This window comes from Mastigoproctus giganteus, chromosome 7 (genome assembly GCF_048544385.1).
Source record: "Mastigoproctus giganteus isolate SK-2022 chromosome 7, ASM4854438v1, whole genome shotgun sequence".
NCBI classification, from domain to species: Eukaryota; Metazoa; Arthropoda; class Arachnida; order Uropygi; family Thelyphonidae; genus Mastigoproctus; species Mastigoproctus giganteus.
Window position 1 is genome coordinate 154333900 of NC_143581.1, and position 17574 is coordinate 154351473.

At 37.1% G+C, this 17574-nt stretch overlaps 1 protein-coding gene across 3 annotated transcripts in view; it reads left to right on the forward strand.

Moving 5' to 3' along the window:
* The window catches only part of LOC150083270 (secretory carrier-associated membrane protein 1-like), a 202693-nt gene that overhangs the window by 176070 nt on the left and 9049 nt on the right, over positions 1 to 17574 (forward strand). For 2 of the 3 annotated variants that reach the window (XM_090377143.1, XM_090377144.1), the window contains one exon: positions 6569 to 6686. The exons of the other annotated variant lie outside the window; for it this stretch is intronic. In XM_090377143.1, the coding sequence (XP_090233269.1) occupies positions 6569 to 6686 (118 nt within the window). The remainder of the gene's footprint in view (positions 1 to 6568; positions 6687 to 17574) is intronic. 3 annotated transcript variants of the gene reach the window in all.

Here is a 17574-nt window from a genome sequence, read left to right on the forward strand (position 1 = left end):
CCCTTCCTTCTAGAGATTACAGAAGTAAACAAGTCTTTGGTGTTTTGCTTTGCATTCTTTGCCAAAGATTTCTTGTAATCTGCTTTCACTTGCCTAACCTTCTTTGTGACTTTATTACAGAATAGCTTATATCTACCATAGACTTCTGTGTTGCCTGATAATTTATATGCATCCCATGCATTTTTCTTCTCTGCCAACAAGTCTCATTAGTTCATCTGACATCCATTTAGGCCTAAACCCTGAACAGTATTTCTTAGTTGATATGAAAAGCCTAGTAGCTTCCAAGATTCCATTTAGAATTTTGCTGTTGGTAACATCATCAGTTGGTCCCACTGTATGGAATTTAAAAACTGTCTGAGACCACTGTAGTCACCTTTATGAAATAAAAAACCCTTCCTTTTACCCCTGATGGTAGTTACATTTTGCCAATCAGGCTAGCCACATGGGTAAAGTGCCTGCCTGGCAATCCAAAGGTCGCGGGTTCGAATCCCGCCTCGGATTTGGATCAAAGTAAAATGCAAAAAATTTGGGAGGTACATTATGGCCATAGAAGCCAATGCACCAACAGCTAACAAAAAAAGTTACATCTTTAAGTAAATCTCACATTAGTACACTGTGATCACTGCCATCTGCATTGATCACAGTGTACTAATGTGAGATCAAAGATGTGGAGCTGCTGGAACAAGTACAGAGAAGGTCTTACCAAGAAAGGCTTCAGTTCTGGAAATTGCAACATCTGGAGACTAGGCACTTGCAAGGTGATCTGATTGAGGTGTTAAAGGTTTTGAATGGTTTGAGCAAGCTGATGAATTCTCTCTCTCGTGCTCAGATTACACATTTGAAGGTCACAAATTTAAACTGATAATGGACAGTTGCAGAATAGTTGTTCTGAAATATTCCTTTAGCCAGCGGGTGGTTGATTGCTGGAACAAGCTTTCATCTGTCGTTGTGTAAGTTGAAAGCTTACATAAATTCAAGGAAGAACTAGACACTTTTGGAGGGAATGGATAGGTGAAATAGGAGGTGTTTTTTTTTTTTGGCTGTATAAGCTTGCTTTCTTGCATCATAAAAGGTAAACTACGGCCATTATCAACCCACTCCAGGATGGAAGCCTCCTCAACAATTCATGCTGAGGGAAATGGACCATAATCTGCCACGCTGGTCCAGTGCGGGTTGGCAGATCGACTGTGTTTAGCAGTCGGGCTTGAACCCCGGTCTACTCAAAGAGTGTGTGCCGTTGCACTCCCACTCCTGACCACTCAGCTACGGAGGCTGTTTCATATGCCACTAGTAATGCTAACTCATCAGCCATCATTCTGAGGTTCCAAAATTTGGCAACTCTGTCCTCATTTCGAGAAGTTAATGAACACACACTTTTTGGGTCATCGTGAACATCCTCATGTCCATATTTGACCCACTTATGCCATTCAAACACTGGTTTGAGCTAACATTTCATTACTGTAAACAGTAGAGCAAAGACAATCCAAACCAATTGGGACCAGGGCAGTGCAGATTTTTGAACTTATCCAAAATACTGTTCTGGAGACTAAGAAAAAAAAGTTCAGTAAGTTTAGAAATAAAAAAATCAAGTTGCATTTACATATTTTTATTCATAGGTAACAAAAAAGAAATGGAACTTTCATCCACAATAACATGTGTATAGGCCTTTAACAAAAATAATTACTTATTTTTTTTCTGCACCTTTTTTCAAACTTTGTTTTTTTGCTTCCAGATCTCACATTCTTTTTAGCAAGAGTAGTTGAGTTGGATAGCATTCAGTTTGTTTGTTGATTTTCACATATCATTTAATTTATCACATATCAAGTACTGGTCTGTACTTGTTAACAGGAGAGACTGCTTCTACAGGGATGGGATACACTTAAATAGAAAGGGTGCAAGAATGTTTGTGATGCTATCGAGGCAGTGTTAGGTGGTTCGGAAAACTGCTAGATTGGGAGGGATACAAGGACTAATAGATTAACAGTAGCCACTGGTACAGGTGAAAGTGATTCTTGCACTGCTTCTATTGGAATGAGCTGCAGCTTGGAAAATAAGATGCAGGATATTTCAGAGACTGCTGGAAGTCATTGGGATACAAGTAAACATATGGGTTGTGTTAGGGTAGCTAAGAAAAAGAACAGGTGCATGTATACTTGCGTGTACACCAGTGCTAGGAGTTTGGTAAATAAATTTGATGAATTTGAGGTATTGCTCAAAGCATCAAAGTCGGATATTGTTGGGATATCAGAGATGTGGTGTCACACAGATATAAGTAAGGCAGAACTGGAATTTGGGGAGTACACCGTCTACAGAAAAGATAGACAGGATAGGAAGGGAGGAGGGGTTATGCTATTAGTTAAGAAACACATAAAATCCAAGGAAGTGAAGCCAGTCGACATCGCTGGACAGTGCAGTGTTGAGTCAGTTTGGTGTGACATAAGCATTGGGAGATCAAAATTGAGAGTAGGAGTGTGCTATAGGCCTAATGACTCTGATGAGTATAATAAGAAACTGTACAGGGAAATAGAGTGGGCCAGTAAATCAGAAAGTCTTATAATGGAGGATTTTAATTTCCCAGATATTGACTGGAATTTGTGGGTTGGTCACTCACACACTAGCAAGGCTTTTGTGGATTTATTCGATGATTGTTTTCTAAATCAGCATGTTCGGGAGGCAACTAGAAGGACCAATACTCTTGATTTGATTATCAGTAGTGATTCTTCATGCATTAAGAATATGCAGATACAGGAACCACTAGGTGGCAGTGATCACAGTGTGCTGAAGTGGGATTTACTCAAGGAGGTAACTACCATCAGGGGTAAAGGGAAGGGTTATTGCTTTCGTAAAGGTGACTGCGATGGTCTGAGGCAGTATTTAAATTCTATACAGTGGGACCAACTGATGATGTTACCAACAGCAAACTCAAAATGGGAAGCATTCAAAGAACTTATCTTGGAAGCTACTAGGCTTTACATAGCAACTAAGAAATATTGTTCAAAGTTCAGGCCTAAATGGATGTCAGATAAAATAATGAGACATATGGCAGAAAAGAAAAATGCATGGGATACATATAAATTAACATGTGACACAGAAGCCTATAAAAGATGTAAGTTGATCTGTAACCAAGTTACAAAAGAGGTTAAGCAGGCGAAAGCAGATTACGAGAAATCTTTGGCAAGGGATGCAAAGAAAAACAGCAAGGAGTTCTTGCTTATGTAAACTCTAGAAGGAAGGGGGATGAATCAGATTGGTCCACTTGATATCGATGCTTCAACTGTTCATGATCCTGCTCAGGTAGCTAACAAACTAAATCAATATTTTGAATCTACATTCACACATGAGGAGTTATTCAGGAAGGGAAATGACACAGATGAAGTAAACACTGGTAGTGAGCTAGATGATCTTGTAATAATTGAGAGTAAAGTGGAGGAGAAATTATTGAAGATAAATACAAGAAAGGCACCTGGGGTGGATCGGATCTATACAGTTATATTAAAGGAGGCAGCAAAGGATGTAAGCAATCTGTTAGCCATAATTATGAGAGCTTCCTTGGACTCAGAGGAGGTACCCACAGACTGGAGATGTGCAAATGTAACCCCAATTCACAAAGGAGGATCAAAGACTGACACAAGTAATTATAGACCTGTGAGTTTAACTTCTGTTCCAGGAAAATTAATGGAAGCAATGCGGGATCATCTTGACAAGAATTCAGTTATAGCTCAGACACAGCATGGTTTTGTTAAGGGAAGGTCTTGCCTGACCAATTTGATTGGATACAATGATGTAGTTACAAAGGAACTGGATGCAGGGAAGAACTTTGATATTATATATTTGGATCTTAGAAAGGCTTTTGATTCTGTTGCACATGGAAGACTGCTGCACAATTTGGAGCAGTGTGGCATTGGTGGCAAATTGTTGCTATGGATAAAGGGATGGTTGAGTGGCAGAAGACAGAGAGTGGTAATCAATGGACACTGCTCAACGTGGACTAATGTTATTAGTGGAGTTCCTCAAGGTTCAGTGTTGGGTCCATTGTTGTTTTCGGTGTTTATGAATGATATTGATGATGGTATATCAAGCTTAATGTCCAAGTTTGCAGACGATACAAAGGTTGGCAGGGTTGTTAAGGACACTACTGACGCTATGCTGCTGCAACAGGATCTGAAAAGGTTGAGCAGATGGGCTGAGAGGTGGCAAATGAAGTTTAACATTGACAAATGTAAAGTACTACATATGGGAAACAGCAACCCCAGAGCAACGTATCAACTCTGTGGTACTACACTGATAGTGGTAGAGAATGAAAAGGACCTGGAGGTAATTGTGCAGGCAGATATGAAGTTCTCTGAGCAGTGCAGACGGGCTGCAAGAGTAGCTCATGGTGTCTTATCAATGATATACAGGAATTTTTCTAGCAGGGATAGGGAGGTGATTATTCCCTTGTATAAGGCAATGGTCAGGCCGCACCTTGAGTACTGTATACAGGTCTGAAGGCCTCATTTCAAGAAGGATGTAGAGCTGCTGGAACGAGTACAGAGAAGGGCAACAAAGTTAGTGGACGGAACGAAGGGTTGCTCTTACGAAGAAAGGCTTAAGTTTTGCAAACTACAGTGTCTGGAGACTAGGCACTGGTGAGGTGATCTGATAGAGGTGTACAAAGCCTTGAATGGTTTGAGCATGCTCAGTGTTGATGGGATACTGCCTCTTGCTCAGAATAATCACCTGAGAGGGCATAAATTCAAATTGAGGAAAGACAGAAAGGGGGGGGGCTATGTTGAAAAGTAACATGTTACCAGACCCCTCAAATAAACCCTTCAAATTCAGGCCATGAATATTTCAAATACCCCTCATATTATCTTTACTGAACATAAAATTACAGGTTTCTTAAAAATAAAAAAATAATAAAAAAAATCTATACAGTCAGATAGAGACCACCTAATTTATATTATTAGTAGTTAATACAGTAATTAAAAGTTGTTTAAAAACTCATGTTATTTGATTTTAACTCTTTATGTTAAATTTTGTTTTCAATATGGACATTTTCATAAAATGTTATTTTTTTTTATCATATTTGTGTTCTGATACCATTTAAGTTAACATTTGTTGCTGAATTTTGAATAAATGTGCTTGTTTCTTTTGAACTATGACATGAAAATATTAGATGTAATTATATGAAATATTCTATTATCCAGACTACCCCTTTTCTGCACTAGTTTGAATTAGTGTGGTTTTATTGTACTATTAGTAAATTAAAATAAGTATTAATAAAGCTGTACTGATATATTCACAAAAATGGTTTGTTGCACGGTTCTTACATTAGATTTATTATTATTATTAGCCTTATGGTGCAAGGAAGCCTGAGGCTTATGCTGCATCAGGCAAAAAAAAAAAAAAAAAAATTCTGAATTACCCTGAGTGAGAGAGAGAGAGAGAGAGAGAGAGAGAGAGAGAGTAGAAGGTAATCACCAAGAAAGAGAAGAATGATGATATCCAGCTCAGGACCCTGGGTGTGCCAAGCCCATACTCACCAGATATGATAATTATTAGATACCCTTTCAGTAATAATATTAATAATGATATTACAAATTTGTTTATAAGCAGGTGATAACTACCAACATTTCAATATTGGATCTAAGAGTGCTCAAAAGAAAATTTATTATGATTATTTTTTTGCTTTGTTAATTTGCTAGTCATATTTTAAAAACAATTGGTTTATAAACTGGATTCAAAAGGAATCTTTATACATAGAAATTTATTGAAGGATTGTTATGTTGTATTGGATTGAGGCTTAGGAGGAGAATGAAAGTTAGCAGGAGTATCATGAATAAGTAAAAATAATGGTCAACTACAATTTTTATGTATTCATATTTATAATTATAGGGTATGTGTCTCAATAAATTTCTTTAATGGAATATTCATTTTATTAGAATATTTAATATGGAGAAGATGAAAAAGAAAAGAATTATATGCAGCATCAGACATGGTCATCTAAATCAGTATTTCTGAATCTTTTTTATAGCACATTCTACCTACGCTGTAAAAAAAAAATCTAGTTCATCATTTTAGAAGTTGTATTTACACACATGTATTCATTGTTTTGGATTCATTTACTTTTTCATATTCAAAATATAAATATAATTAACAAAAGGAATACTATTCATTAATCCACATTATATTTTATTGAATCATTAAATTTTCCATATCCGAATTTATAAATATTATTTACAAAAAATCGTATCCATTATTGCATATTTTATTTTTAATGTGATTCTTGTATTCTATCAAAACTTTTACAACCCACCCAGGTTTTTTCTGTGTTCTGCTGGTTTGTCATGACCCACAGGTTGAGAAAATGCAGCTGTAAAGGATATATTCAATTAATTTAATCTTGATAAACTATGAACTCTGTGCAAATTTTATTTCAAGAATTTAAGTTGTATTTGTTATAGCTAAGTATTGCTATGCATATGTATTTGTTATAACTCTGAAAGATAAGTATTGCTGTGCATATATATTTGTGTTTGTCCCTCTCTTTTGCAGTATAATTAATGCTTGCCTTATTTTGTAATAGTGGCATTGTAGCTGCTTTTCATGCTCAACGGCACAATATCTATGTGCGTGTTGCTGTAACCCTGATTGCTAGCCTGAATGTTCTCTCTGCTGTGCTTTGCTTATACTTGTATCTTAAGGTATTCTTTTTAAGTATATTGATTAACTCTGTTACTGTAATTGCTAAATTTTGTGTTCAGTGCTTTGGAAAATATTAGCTGTTGAATTAATATTTTGATTTGTATATGGCTTTATTTGAATAATTGTTTTCAATTTAAGAAGAAATGGCTGCTTATTTATGTGATTTTTATTTACTTTTCTATAATCAGAAGTTTTTTCATTATATTCTATGCACCCCTATAAATAAAACATATAGTGAAATGCTTTTTGCAAATGTAAAAACAATTCTCACCCATCTCCTTTTTTTGTACATAAGCATTGAAGTAGATTGTTTTTGCTTGTTAATGACTTTGTAACTATTTCTTCATTTAACCAAAAAAAAAAAAAAAACTGAAGTGCTTTGAACAGCATACTTATAATTATTTCTGTTATAAATTATAAAATATTTTCCTTCATGTCACCGAGTAATATCAAATTACCCCTAAGTGAGTTTAGGGAAATTAAGAAACAGTTTCAATAATTGAGTCTAAACACCTTGTTTATAACAAGGATAAAATTATGAATATACAGTGTATCTTTCAAGTAGAAAGAGAATATTATGGATTTATTTATATAAGTAAAATATTGAGTGAGTACTGATGATAGATACCTTTTTTGACAACTCATTAGCAGTTAAGAGTTGATTGATTTTAAACCATTATCACTCTTATATTATAAAAAAGGCCATGAACTTTGAGAATCATATCATTCAGCAATTTTTGCTGTAACCAACTAAAACAGCAAAAAATTGAAATGGTATTTGTTTCAATTAAAACAAGCTAAATAAACCAAGATCTGTTAAAAAAAAAGTTTTAAAATTGCAAATCAGATTTAGGCAATAAAGGTGATAAAAACACAGAGTGGCTTTTAAAGTAAAGTGCTTCTTTGTCAACTCAGTAAGCATCAACATTTTGCAAATTAAAACCCATAAAGAGCTCATTAGCAGTTATCATACTATAGAACCACTTGTTCCATAACTTCCACATAGTGCACCCAAAAAAAAATTTAGACTGAATTTAAAAATACATCTAGCACGAATATTGCTCCAAGAGAAGGCAGTAGAGAAGCACAGAAGTGTGACCTTGGCAGCCCTGCCAATCCAAACCAGTTGACTTTAAGTTGTTTTTTTGTACGAATGTTCCTTGTGCATTGTGTTTAATGTTGCCATCAGAAACCAAAGAATGGAACAACAGATCAATGTCAAGTTTTGTGTAAAAACTGGGGAAAAGTTCCACTAAAACAACTGAAATGTTATGAACAGCTTATGGGAATGAAGCTCTAGCCCAAACAAAAACATTTCAATGGTTTAAGTGGTATAGAGAGGGTGTAGCAGATATTCCTTGAAATGAACAACCAAAAATGACCTGTAGCCCTGAATTGGCAGACAAAGTACACAATTCACTAGTGAGGAACTGCCGATTAACACTGAGAATACTAGAGTGAGTTAAATGTGAATAAGGAATCAATAAAATAAAATCCATAATTATTAAAAAATTGGGGAAAATAAAAAATTATGCAAAATTTGTTCTACACTGTTTGCATGATGAAAAACTAAGGTGTTCAAATCTCACATAGCATGTAGACATTTATGGTTCACAAGCAGGTTGCTGTGCTCAGCTACCCTCTTTATTCTCTTGACTTGGCTCCAGCAGACATTTTTATGCTTCCTTAGTTGAAATTGAGATTTAAAGAATGCTGATTTAATAGTGTTTATGAAATTCAGAAGAATGTGACAACAGAATTAAATACCATCACAGCAATATAAGTTTTCCAATTCTTTCCAAAGTTTAGATGAATGCTATACCAAATGCATTTGGTCCATTGGGGACTATTTTGATTGAGACAAGCATGTAAGAAAATATTTTGTCCTATTTGAATTTAGTCTCAATACTTTTTTGCTGCACTGCGTATAAGGGCATATAAGTACCTTCCCTCCATCCCATTATTTAATATTCAGACATGATATCAAAATGTGGAGAAATGCAGATCAACTCAAGCTCTTGATTTTAGATTTAATGATTTCCATTGAAGAGGGCCTCTGCAGTCAGGAACTCTATGATGCTACTAAAACACTGACTTAAATCGATAAAAAACCTTTATTAAACAAAAAAAAATAAAATGGTATATAACAAGAATAAAATGCGATAAAATATAAAATAAAAAGCACTAAAAACCACTAAAACAGGAGCTTTCGACAGCAGTGGCCACCTTCATCAGCACCAGGTTATCCGACAATCTATATATGTACACACATATGCCCCAGCAAGTCCTCGACACAAACTATGGCACCTGCACACAGTTCACTTCTCGTGTGTTGAAAATGGAACGAACCACTCTAAACCGTTTGTCTCTCCTTAGGATAATGGTTTCCAAGAGTCGATGAATGTGACAGCCCTTATCCCTATTAAGACTATAGCATCCAGACGAACATATCCTTAAACTCTCTAGCCATTTCCGGTTCCAAAAGCCATGCGCTCTATCCACGATCATGGCTTCTTTAGCTGTAATGCCATGCCCAGTTTCCCAGGCATATTCAGCTACGGCTGAATCCACACAATTGGCTGTCTTGAGGGCTCTATTTTGTTCCCTCCGGCGATCACACAGCCTACGTTTTGTTTCCCCCACATAATGCTCCCCACAATCCGAACACTCAATTTCATGTACGACCCCACTAATATCATTACCCTCAATAGGATCTTTGATTGCAGACACTACTGTGTGCAGTCTCCAACCCAGCAGCTACACACACCGTATATTACACGAATGTAAAATACAGGAAATGGGTTCTGAATGTGTCGTGGCCAATACACACTTTAAAACTGCTCAGGCCGGTTGCCACAAAAATAATGTGGTTGAGGCCTTAATGGGAAGGGTGGGGTCTAACTGCTCTTAATCTGAGGAAAGGGGCGATGAGACTAAATGGGTTACAGCTGACTTAGTAACGTGCAATTACCCCCAGAGCATTATTGAGAGGTGTTTAAGAGATATGAGTAGCAGTCGCAAGAATGCTTTTACATCTGTTGCCACCGCATACATCATCCCCTACTATCCTGGCATTTCTGAACCCATTTCCCGTATTTTACATTCAAGTAAGATACAGTGTGTGCAGCTGCCAGGTTGGAGACTGCACATAGTAGTGTCCACAATCAAAGAAACGAAACATAGGCTGCATGATCACCTGGGGGAACACAATAGGGCCCTCAAGACAGCCAATTACATGGGTTCAGCCATAGCTGAACATGCCTGGGAAACTGGGCATGGCATTACAGCTAAAGAAGCTGGGATCATGGATAGAGCGCATGGCTTTTGGAACTGGAAATGGCTAGAGAGCTTAAGGATATGTTTGTCTGGATGCTATAGTCTTAATAGGAATAAGGGCTGTCGCATTCATCCACTCTTTGAAGCCCTTATCCTAAGGAGAGATGAACGGTTTAGAGTTCATTCCATTTCCGGTTCCAACGCACGAGAAGTGGACCGTGCGCAGGTGCCATAGTTTGTGTTGCAGACCTGCTATTGCTGATGAAGGTGGCCACTGCTGCCTCAAGCTCCTGTTTTAGTGGTTTTTAGTGTTAAACATCTTTTTAGCACTTTTAATTTTATTTTAATATAGTTTATACAGTCAATATGTCTTTTTATTTTTTGTTTAATAAAGGCATTTTATCGATTTGAGTCAGTGTTTTAGTAGCATCATAGATGAATTAATGATTTCCACTTTATCCTGCAAGCCATCCATAGCTCAGCTGTCTGTGGAAGTGAATGCTTCCTTCCAGGATATTCCTGAAGAAACTGCCAGTGAAGTGTATTCGAGATCTGCCAATCTTCTGCATCATATTTGTCCTGTGAATCCTTTTAATCATGCTAAGTGTGGTGGCTCTTTTTCCTGTGTAGCAAGACCAGGAGCTTGTTTTTCTTCTTGCAGATAAAAGTCCTTTATATTCATGGTGGTTATGAAATCTGTGGGCCTGTTCATGATACACACTGAGTTCTGAAGAAATCTAAATCAAAAAAAGTAATCATTTAGTTTATTCCTGGCTGTTATGTAATACTAAATAAATGTTATTGGCAAGTTTATCACTAAATTATTAGTTTAAAAGTACCACTAGATGTTGTTACATTTAATGTGATTTCCCTTGGACAAAACCAAAAAGCCAGGGTACTTCCAAGCAGGGATAACATGTAGAACCTTGCTTTCTGTTGAAGATATTTGTTTTGCCTTGAGCCTCTGTTTGGCTTGGGGTGTAATCATGTTCAAAGGTTCACTGTATCAGCAGATTCAAGATACCACTAAGGGTGCTGGTTAGCCCTGTTGTGGCCAATACTGTAATGATTAAATTGATTGTGTTTGCATTCGTTCCCGTGGGATTTGGAAATTCTGCTTGTCTGGTATCTCTATATAATTTGCTGTAGGGTTGGAAGTCAGATAATGCTTTTGAATTTTTAGATGTCATGGTGTGATGGGCTGGCCCATGTTTGGAAACAATAGTTTCTGGGAAACCATGTGCATGCAAGCTAATTTATGAATTATAGCTCTACATTCTCCTAATCATATGCATTGTTTGGCTTGAGCATTGTTTAACTGTACATGATCCCAAGACAGTTCCAACATTCAGAGACATCAGAATTTCTGAGGTGAAATTAGACTGGGAAAGATGTGGTTCTCAACCATGTTCTGCTTGAATTACAGGCATGAGAATGTGCATTACCACATATTGTTTTCCCATACATGAGAGAGTTTGTTTACTGCTTTCAAGAATTTTTCTCTCCAAACATAATTGGTCAGAACAGAATGGTCAGTTAAATCTTGTAAATACTGAGATTCCAATTGTTCCAATAATTTCGGAATCAGATCTATTTATGGATCTCATATGGAAATCTAGAAGCAGTCCATATTTTTACACTACGTTCTAGTATTAAGATAGTCCCTGACTTACATAAGAGTTCAGATTCTATAAATAAGTCTGGAATCATGTAAATACACATAGGTGGTATTAGGATGGCTAATTAAGTTTACTCTTATTATTTATATAAACTATAAATATGGAATACATAAATACTAGTATAAGTCATAAAATATACATTTTACAGTTAACATCGCAAATTATTCCTAGTGCTGACTTTGTCACCTAAATGAGTAGTGGTGGTGTTAGTATGCTTATAATTTAAAGTAATTTTAATGAAGTAATGCCGGATCCTTTTGACAGGGGTGCAGTTGTATGGCCAATTTGATTAGCCATACAACATGTGTTATTCACAAAGGAAATGGTGGTAGAGATAATTTTGACATCACATACTTAGATTTCAGTAAAGCTTCTGATACTGTCCACATGAATGGCTGCTGTGAAATTGGAGCAGTATGGCATTATTGCTATGGATAAAGGAATTGCAGGAGACAGAGAGTGGTTTTTATGGCCACTGCTGTTCATAGACTAATGTTATTGGTGGAATCTCCCACAAATAACATTAGTCCAGGGTTCAGTACTGGGTCCTTTACTGTTTTCAATATTTATTAAAAATATGGTGCTACTAAATTGTGCGGTCTACTGCATCTACTAGACACTATAGTGTCCGAACATACTACAGCATTCAAGCTACCAGCATTAAGTCAGATTACTTTAGGCTCCAAATTCAAGACAGATTCGACAAAAAAATAATGTTTAGTGTACATTACTGTACATTCTATACCATCAGTTTGTCAAACTTTTTGAGCCTACATCTCCCTTGACCTGTAAAATTTTCCCGGCACCTCCCTTGAAGTAAAACATAGGCACAACACTACTCTAAGTCTAATATAAACTGCACTACCAGTAAAGTAACTCCATGTATGCAAAATGCTGAGTTTCGTGTGATTCAAAATACACATACACTTAGACCAAATGGCTGATTGTACTCTGAAAATGCGATTACTATGAGCAGATTTCTGGCATTGTGTCATTCAGACTCTTGCAAGGTCAAATAACATGCAACAATACCTGAACCAATCGCTCATACTAACTGGATCTCAAGAATATAGTCAGGTACAAGATACATTCTTTTCATCAAAAATACCCCAAATATTTTCTATAATTATTTACATTAATAATACAGATAAAATAGTAGTAAATATCTAATAGTAGAAAAAGAATCATTCTTAATATTTTCCATGGAAATCTTACATAAACTATTACATCGTTCGCTAAATACCCTTGGTAAATTATGGTGGTTCCCCCCCCCCCAGGGCATCGCAACACACCATTTGAGAACTGCTGCTCTATACTGAAAAAGGCCTATACTAAAAAAAATGTTAGTTCACACCACTGAATTTGGTACAGATTCTATCAAAAAAAAAGGCGTTCATAGTGTTTTAGTATGCACCATTTTTCGCTTGAATCTGTCCCAAATTTGGTAGCTTAAACTAACCTGCCCTTTTTATACTAGTGGTATAGTAGTATAGTATAGTGTAAAAAGGTCAGGTTAGTTTAAGCCACAAAATTCAGGACGGATTCAGTCGAAAAATGGTGCATAGTTCATACTAAACATTACAGACACCATCTTTCGCTAGAATCTATCCAAAATTTGGTGGTGTGAACTAAGATAACCTAACGTATTTTAGTATATAGTGTACAGTAATGTATGCTAAATTTTTCAGTCGAATCTGTCTCAAATTTGGAGCCTAAAGTAACCTAATTTAGTGTCGGTAGCCTGCACGCTGTAGTATATTCTCACACTGTAGCATGCGGCAGACTGCACGCTATAGTAGCACCAAAAATATTGATGAAGGCATGTCTGAGTTTTCTGATGATACAAAGGTGGACAGGGTAATTAATGACGTATGATGTTCTCGACTAGAACTTACTACGAAGTGTGTCAGTGCCGACTTTGTAGATCTTCACTGTTTCTATCAACTAGCTATGGCTTGAAGACCTTGCAGTATGTAATGTAGGGCACGTACAGGTTCCAGTGCTTCTTGTAAGCTTTCTCCATAACTGCAGCATCAATAGGCAATTGCTCCTTGCATTCTCTGCAAGGAGCAATTGACTACTGAGCAATTCAGCAGAAGGGATGTCATCAACTGACATCCCTTCTGCTGCTTGTCCATGATTTTCTGGCTCTCCAAGTGGTCTAATAACCTAGTTATGCAGCTGGCCAGATCCTTATACATTGTTGGAAGACAGGTTTATTGTTACTGTTGGTCGAGGATAGGGCCAATTCGAAGCATTTAGGCACCCTGGGCAGAAAGACTTTTATGCACCCCTTCATAGGTAATGAAATGCACAAGGAATTTGAATTCAGTTTTTTTTTTAAGCTTCCAAACTGCAATAACATAATGAACTGTAATTGAACAACATACTACTTTCAAGGCTATACCATATCTTACCCAGGCACCTCCGCAGCCAGGTGGGAAGGAGCAGCAGTGCGTAGCACACTCTTCTTGATTAGACTGGGGTTCGAGCCTTTCACCACCAAATACAGAGGATGCGGAAAGGTCAGGGAATGACCACCGCATATCCTGGAGCAATATGGCCTTAGTTGCTAATGCTCCTAAAAGCCAAATAACAAACAACAACCATATCTTACCCATTATTTAGTTGATGATCAGAATGTGATTATAAAAATATCAGTAATAGTATAATAACATACTCTAATACATACAATCTAATTATTTCCAACAAGGGTAGGTACCTCCGTAGCCAGGTGGGCAGGAGCAGCAGTGTGTAGCACACGCTTCTTGATTAGACCGGGGTTTGAGTCTGTGACCACCAAATACGGAGGATGCGGAAAGGTCAGGGAATGACCACCGCATATCCCCGGAGCAATATGGCCTTAGTTGCTAATGCCCCTAAAAAAAAACAAAAAAACCAACAAGAGAATACAATACACACATTTCGATACACTTATTAAAACTATAAATTATTATAATTATCGATTTCAGCATGTACATGAACATGAAAATTTAATACAAAATAATTGAAACATTAATTAATATTTCCATTAATTAATGCTTTAATCAGTTGAAATTAATAACGTTTCTCTTAATGTATCTTCTTCTTCCTAATTTATTGAAGAGTTTCAAAAAACTTTTCTGTGTGATGATGAGCTGATATCTTCAAGTACCTTTTTTGTTGGGGTTTTAATATTAACCTTCTCAATCATTCTGCAGATCCAAAAGTAAATAGCTATGGTTTTTAGCATTAGCATTAGCATTAGTAGAGGCATTTGATGCAAGAAAGCAAGCTTATGCAGCATCAGCCAAAAAAAAAAAAAAAAAAAAAAAGTAACATAAATAAATAAAAATAACCACTTCCACTTCACCCCTCTGTTCGTTCGAAATACCTGTCCAGCTGAGCCTTAAACTTATTTAGGCTATCAACTTCCACGACAAGGGATGGAAGTCTGTTCCACCCACCAACCACCCGCTGGCTAAAGGCAAATTTCCGCACATCTATCCTACATCTGTCTTTCCTCAATTTGAATTTATGCCCTCTCAGGTGATTTTTCTGAGCTAGAGGAAGAATCCCATCAGCATTGAGCATGCTCAAACCATTCAAGGCTTTGTACACCTCTATCAGATCACCCCGCTGGTGCCTAGTTTCCAGACACTGTAATTTGCAAAACTTAAGCCTTTCTTCGTAAGAGAACCCCTTTGTCCCATTCACCAATCTAGTTGCCCTTCTCTGTACTCGTTCCAGCAGCTCTACATCCTTCCTGAAATGAGGCCTCCAGGCCTGTATACAGTACTCTAGGTGTGGCCTGACCATTGCCTTATACAAGGGAATAATCACCTCCTTATCCCTGCTAGAAAAATTCCTATATATCATTGACAATACACCATGAGCTACTCTTGCAGCTCGTCTGCACTGCTCAGAGAACTTCATATCTGCCTGCACCACCACCCCCAGGTCCCTTTCATTCTCTACCACTGTCAGTGTAGTACCACAGAGTTGATACGTTGCTCTGGGGTTGCTGTTTCCCATATGTAGTACTTTACATTTGTCAATGTTAAACTTCATTTGCCACCTCGAAGCCCATCTGCTCAACCTTTCCAAATCCTGTTGCAGCAGCATAGTGTCAGTAGTGTCCTTGACAACCCTGCCAACCTTCGTATCGTCTGCAAACTTGGACATTAAGCCTGATATACCATCATCAATATCATTTATAAATACAGAAAACAATAAAGGCCCCAATACTGAACCCTGAGGGACTCCACTAATAACATTAGTCCACGATGAGCAGTGTCCATTGATTACCACTCTCTGTCTTCTCCCCCTCAACCACCCCTTTATCCATAGCAGCAACTTGCCTCCAATGCCACACTGCTCCAATTTGTGCAGCAGTCTTCCATGTGCAACAGTATCAAAAGCCTTTCTAAGATCCAAGTATATAATATCAAAGTTATTCCCTGCATCCAGTTCTTTTGTGACTGCATCATAGTATCCAATCAAATTGGTCAGGCAAGACTTCCCCTTAACAAAACCATGCTGTGTCCTAGCTATAACTGAAGTCTTGTCTAGATGATCCTGCAGTGCTTCTTTCACCAGTGCCTCCATTAATTTTCCGGGAACAGAAGTTAAACTCACAGGTCTATAATTACTTGTGTCAGCCTTTGATCCCCCTTTGTGAATTGGGGTCACATTTGCACATCTCCAGTCAATGGGTACCTCCCCTGAGTCCAAGGAAGCTCTCATAATTATGGCTAGGGGTTTGCTTACCTCCTTTGCTGCCTCCTTTAATATAACTGGATAGATCCCATCCACCCCAGGTGCCTTTCTTGTGTTTATCTTCAACAATTTCTCCTCCACTTTGCTCTCAGTTATTACAAGATTCTCTAGCTTACTGCTAGAGTTGAATACACCTCTGGCATTCCCCTCGCTGAATAACTCCTCATGTGTGAATGTCGATGCAAAATATTCATTTAGTTTGTTAGCTACCCGAGCAGGGTCATCAACAGTTGACCCATCGATCTCAAGTGGACCAATCTGATTCATCCCCTTCCTTCTAGAGTTTACATAAGTAAAGAACTCTTTGCTGTTTTTCTTCGCATCCCTTGCCAAGGATCTCTCGTAATCTGCCTTCGCCTGCCTAACCTCCTTTGTAACTTGGTTACAGATCAACTTGTATCTATCATAGGCGTCCGTGTCACGTGTTAATTTGTATGTATCCCATGCATTTTTCTTCTCTGCCATATGCCTCATTAGTTCATCTGACAACCATTTAGGCCTAAACCTTGAACAATATTTCTTAGTTGGTATGTAAAGCCTAGTAGCTTCCACGATAAGTTCTTTGAATGCTTCCCATTTTGAATTTGCTGTTGGCAATATCATCAGTTGATCCCACTGTATTCAACAGGTAATATTTGCAATAACAAGACAACAAAAATTGTTAAATAGCTTTGTAAGCTCATGTATAGACCATATTTCAACTAATATTAATTTATCTCAAGTTACTTCTTACATTTTGCAAAATACTTTTTCAGATCACTGTGCTACTATTTGTATATGTCATTCCGACTTATGTAGATCATATGCTAATCCCAAAGACACCTTACCAGTTCCAAGGAATCTTTCACCAACAGTGTTCTATGAGTTACAAACCTAGTGCAAGGAAGTGTGAATAATTTTGACAATATTAATGATCTTTATAATAAATTTTCACAAATTATTAATAATTGTAGCATTGTTAACAAATGCTCACCTTTAAATCTACTTCCAGATCAACTCTTTCTTCTAGAAAACCAGATAAAACTTGGATAAATCAGGAAATTAAAGATTTGATCTCACAAAGAGATATGTTTTATAGAAAATTCAGGAATACTCCTTCAAAAACATGTTACTACAAAGAATACAAAATTCTTAGAAACAACATAGAGCTTAATACAGAAACAAAAAACTGCTT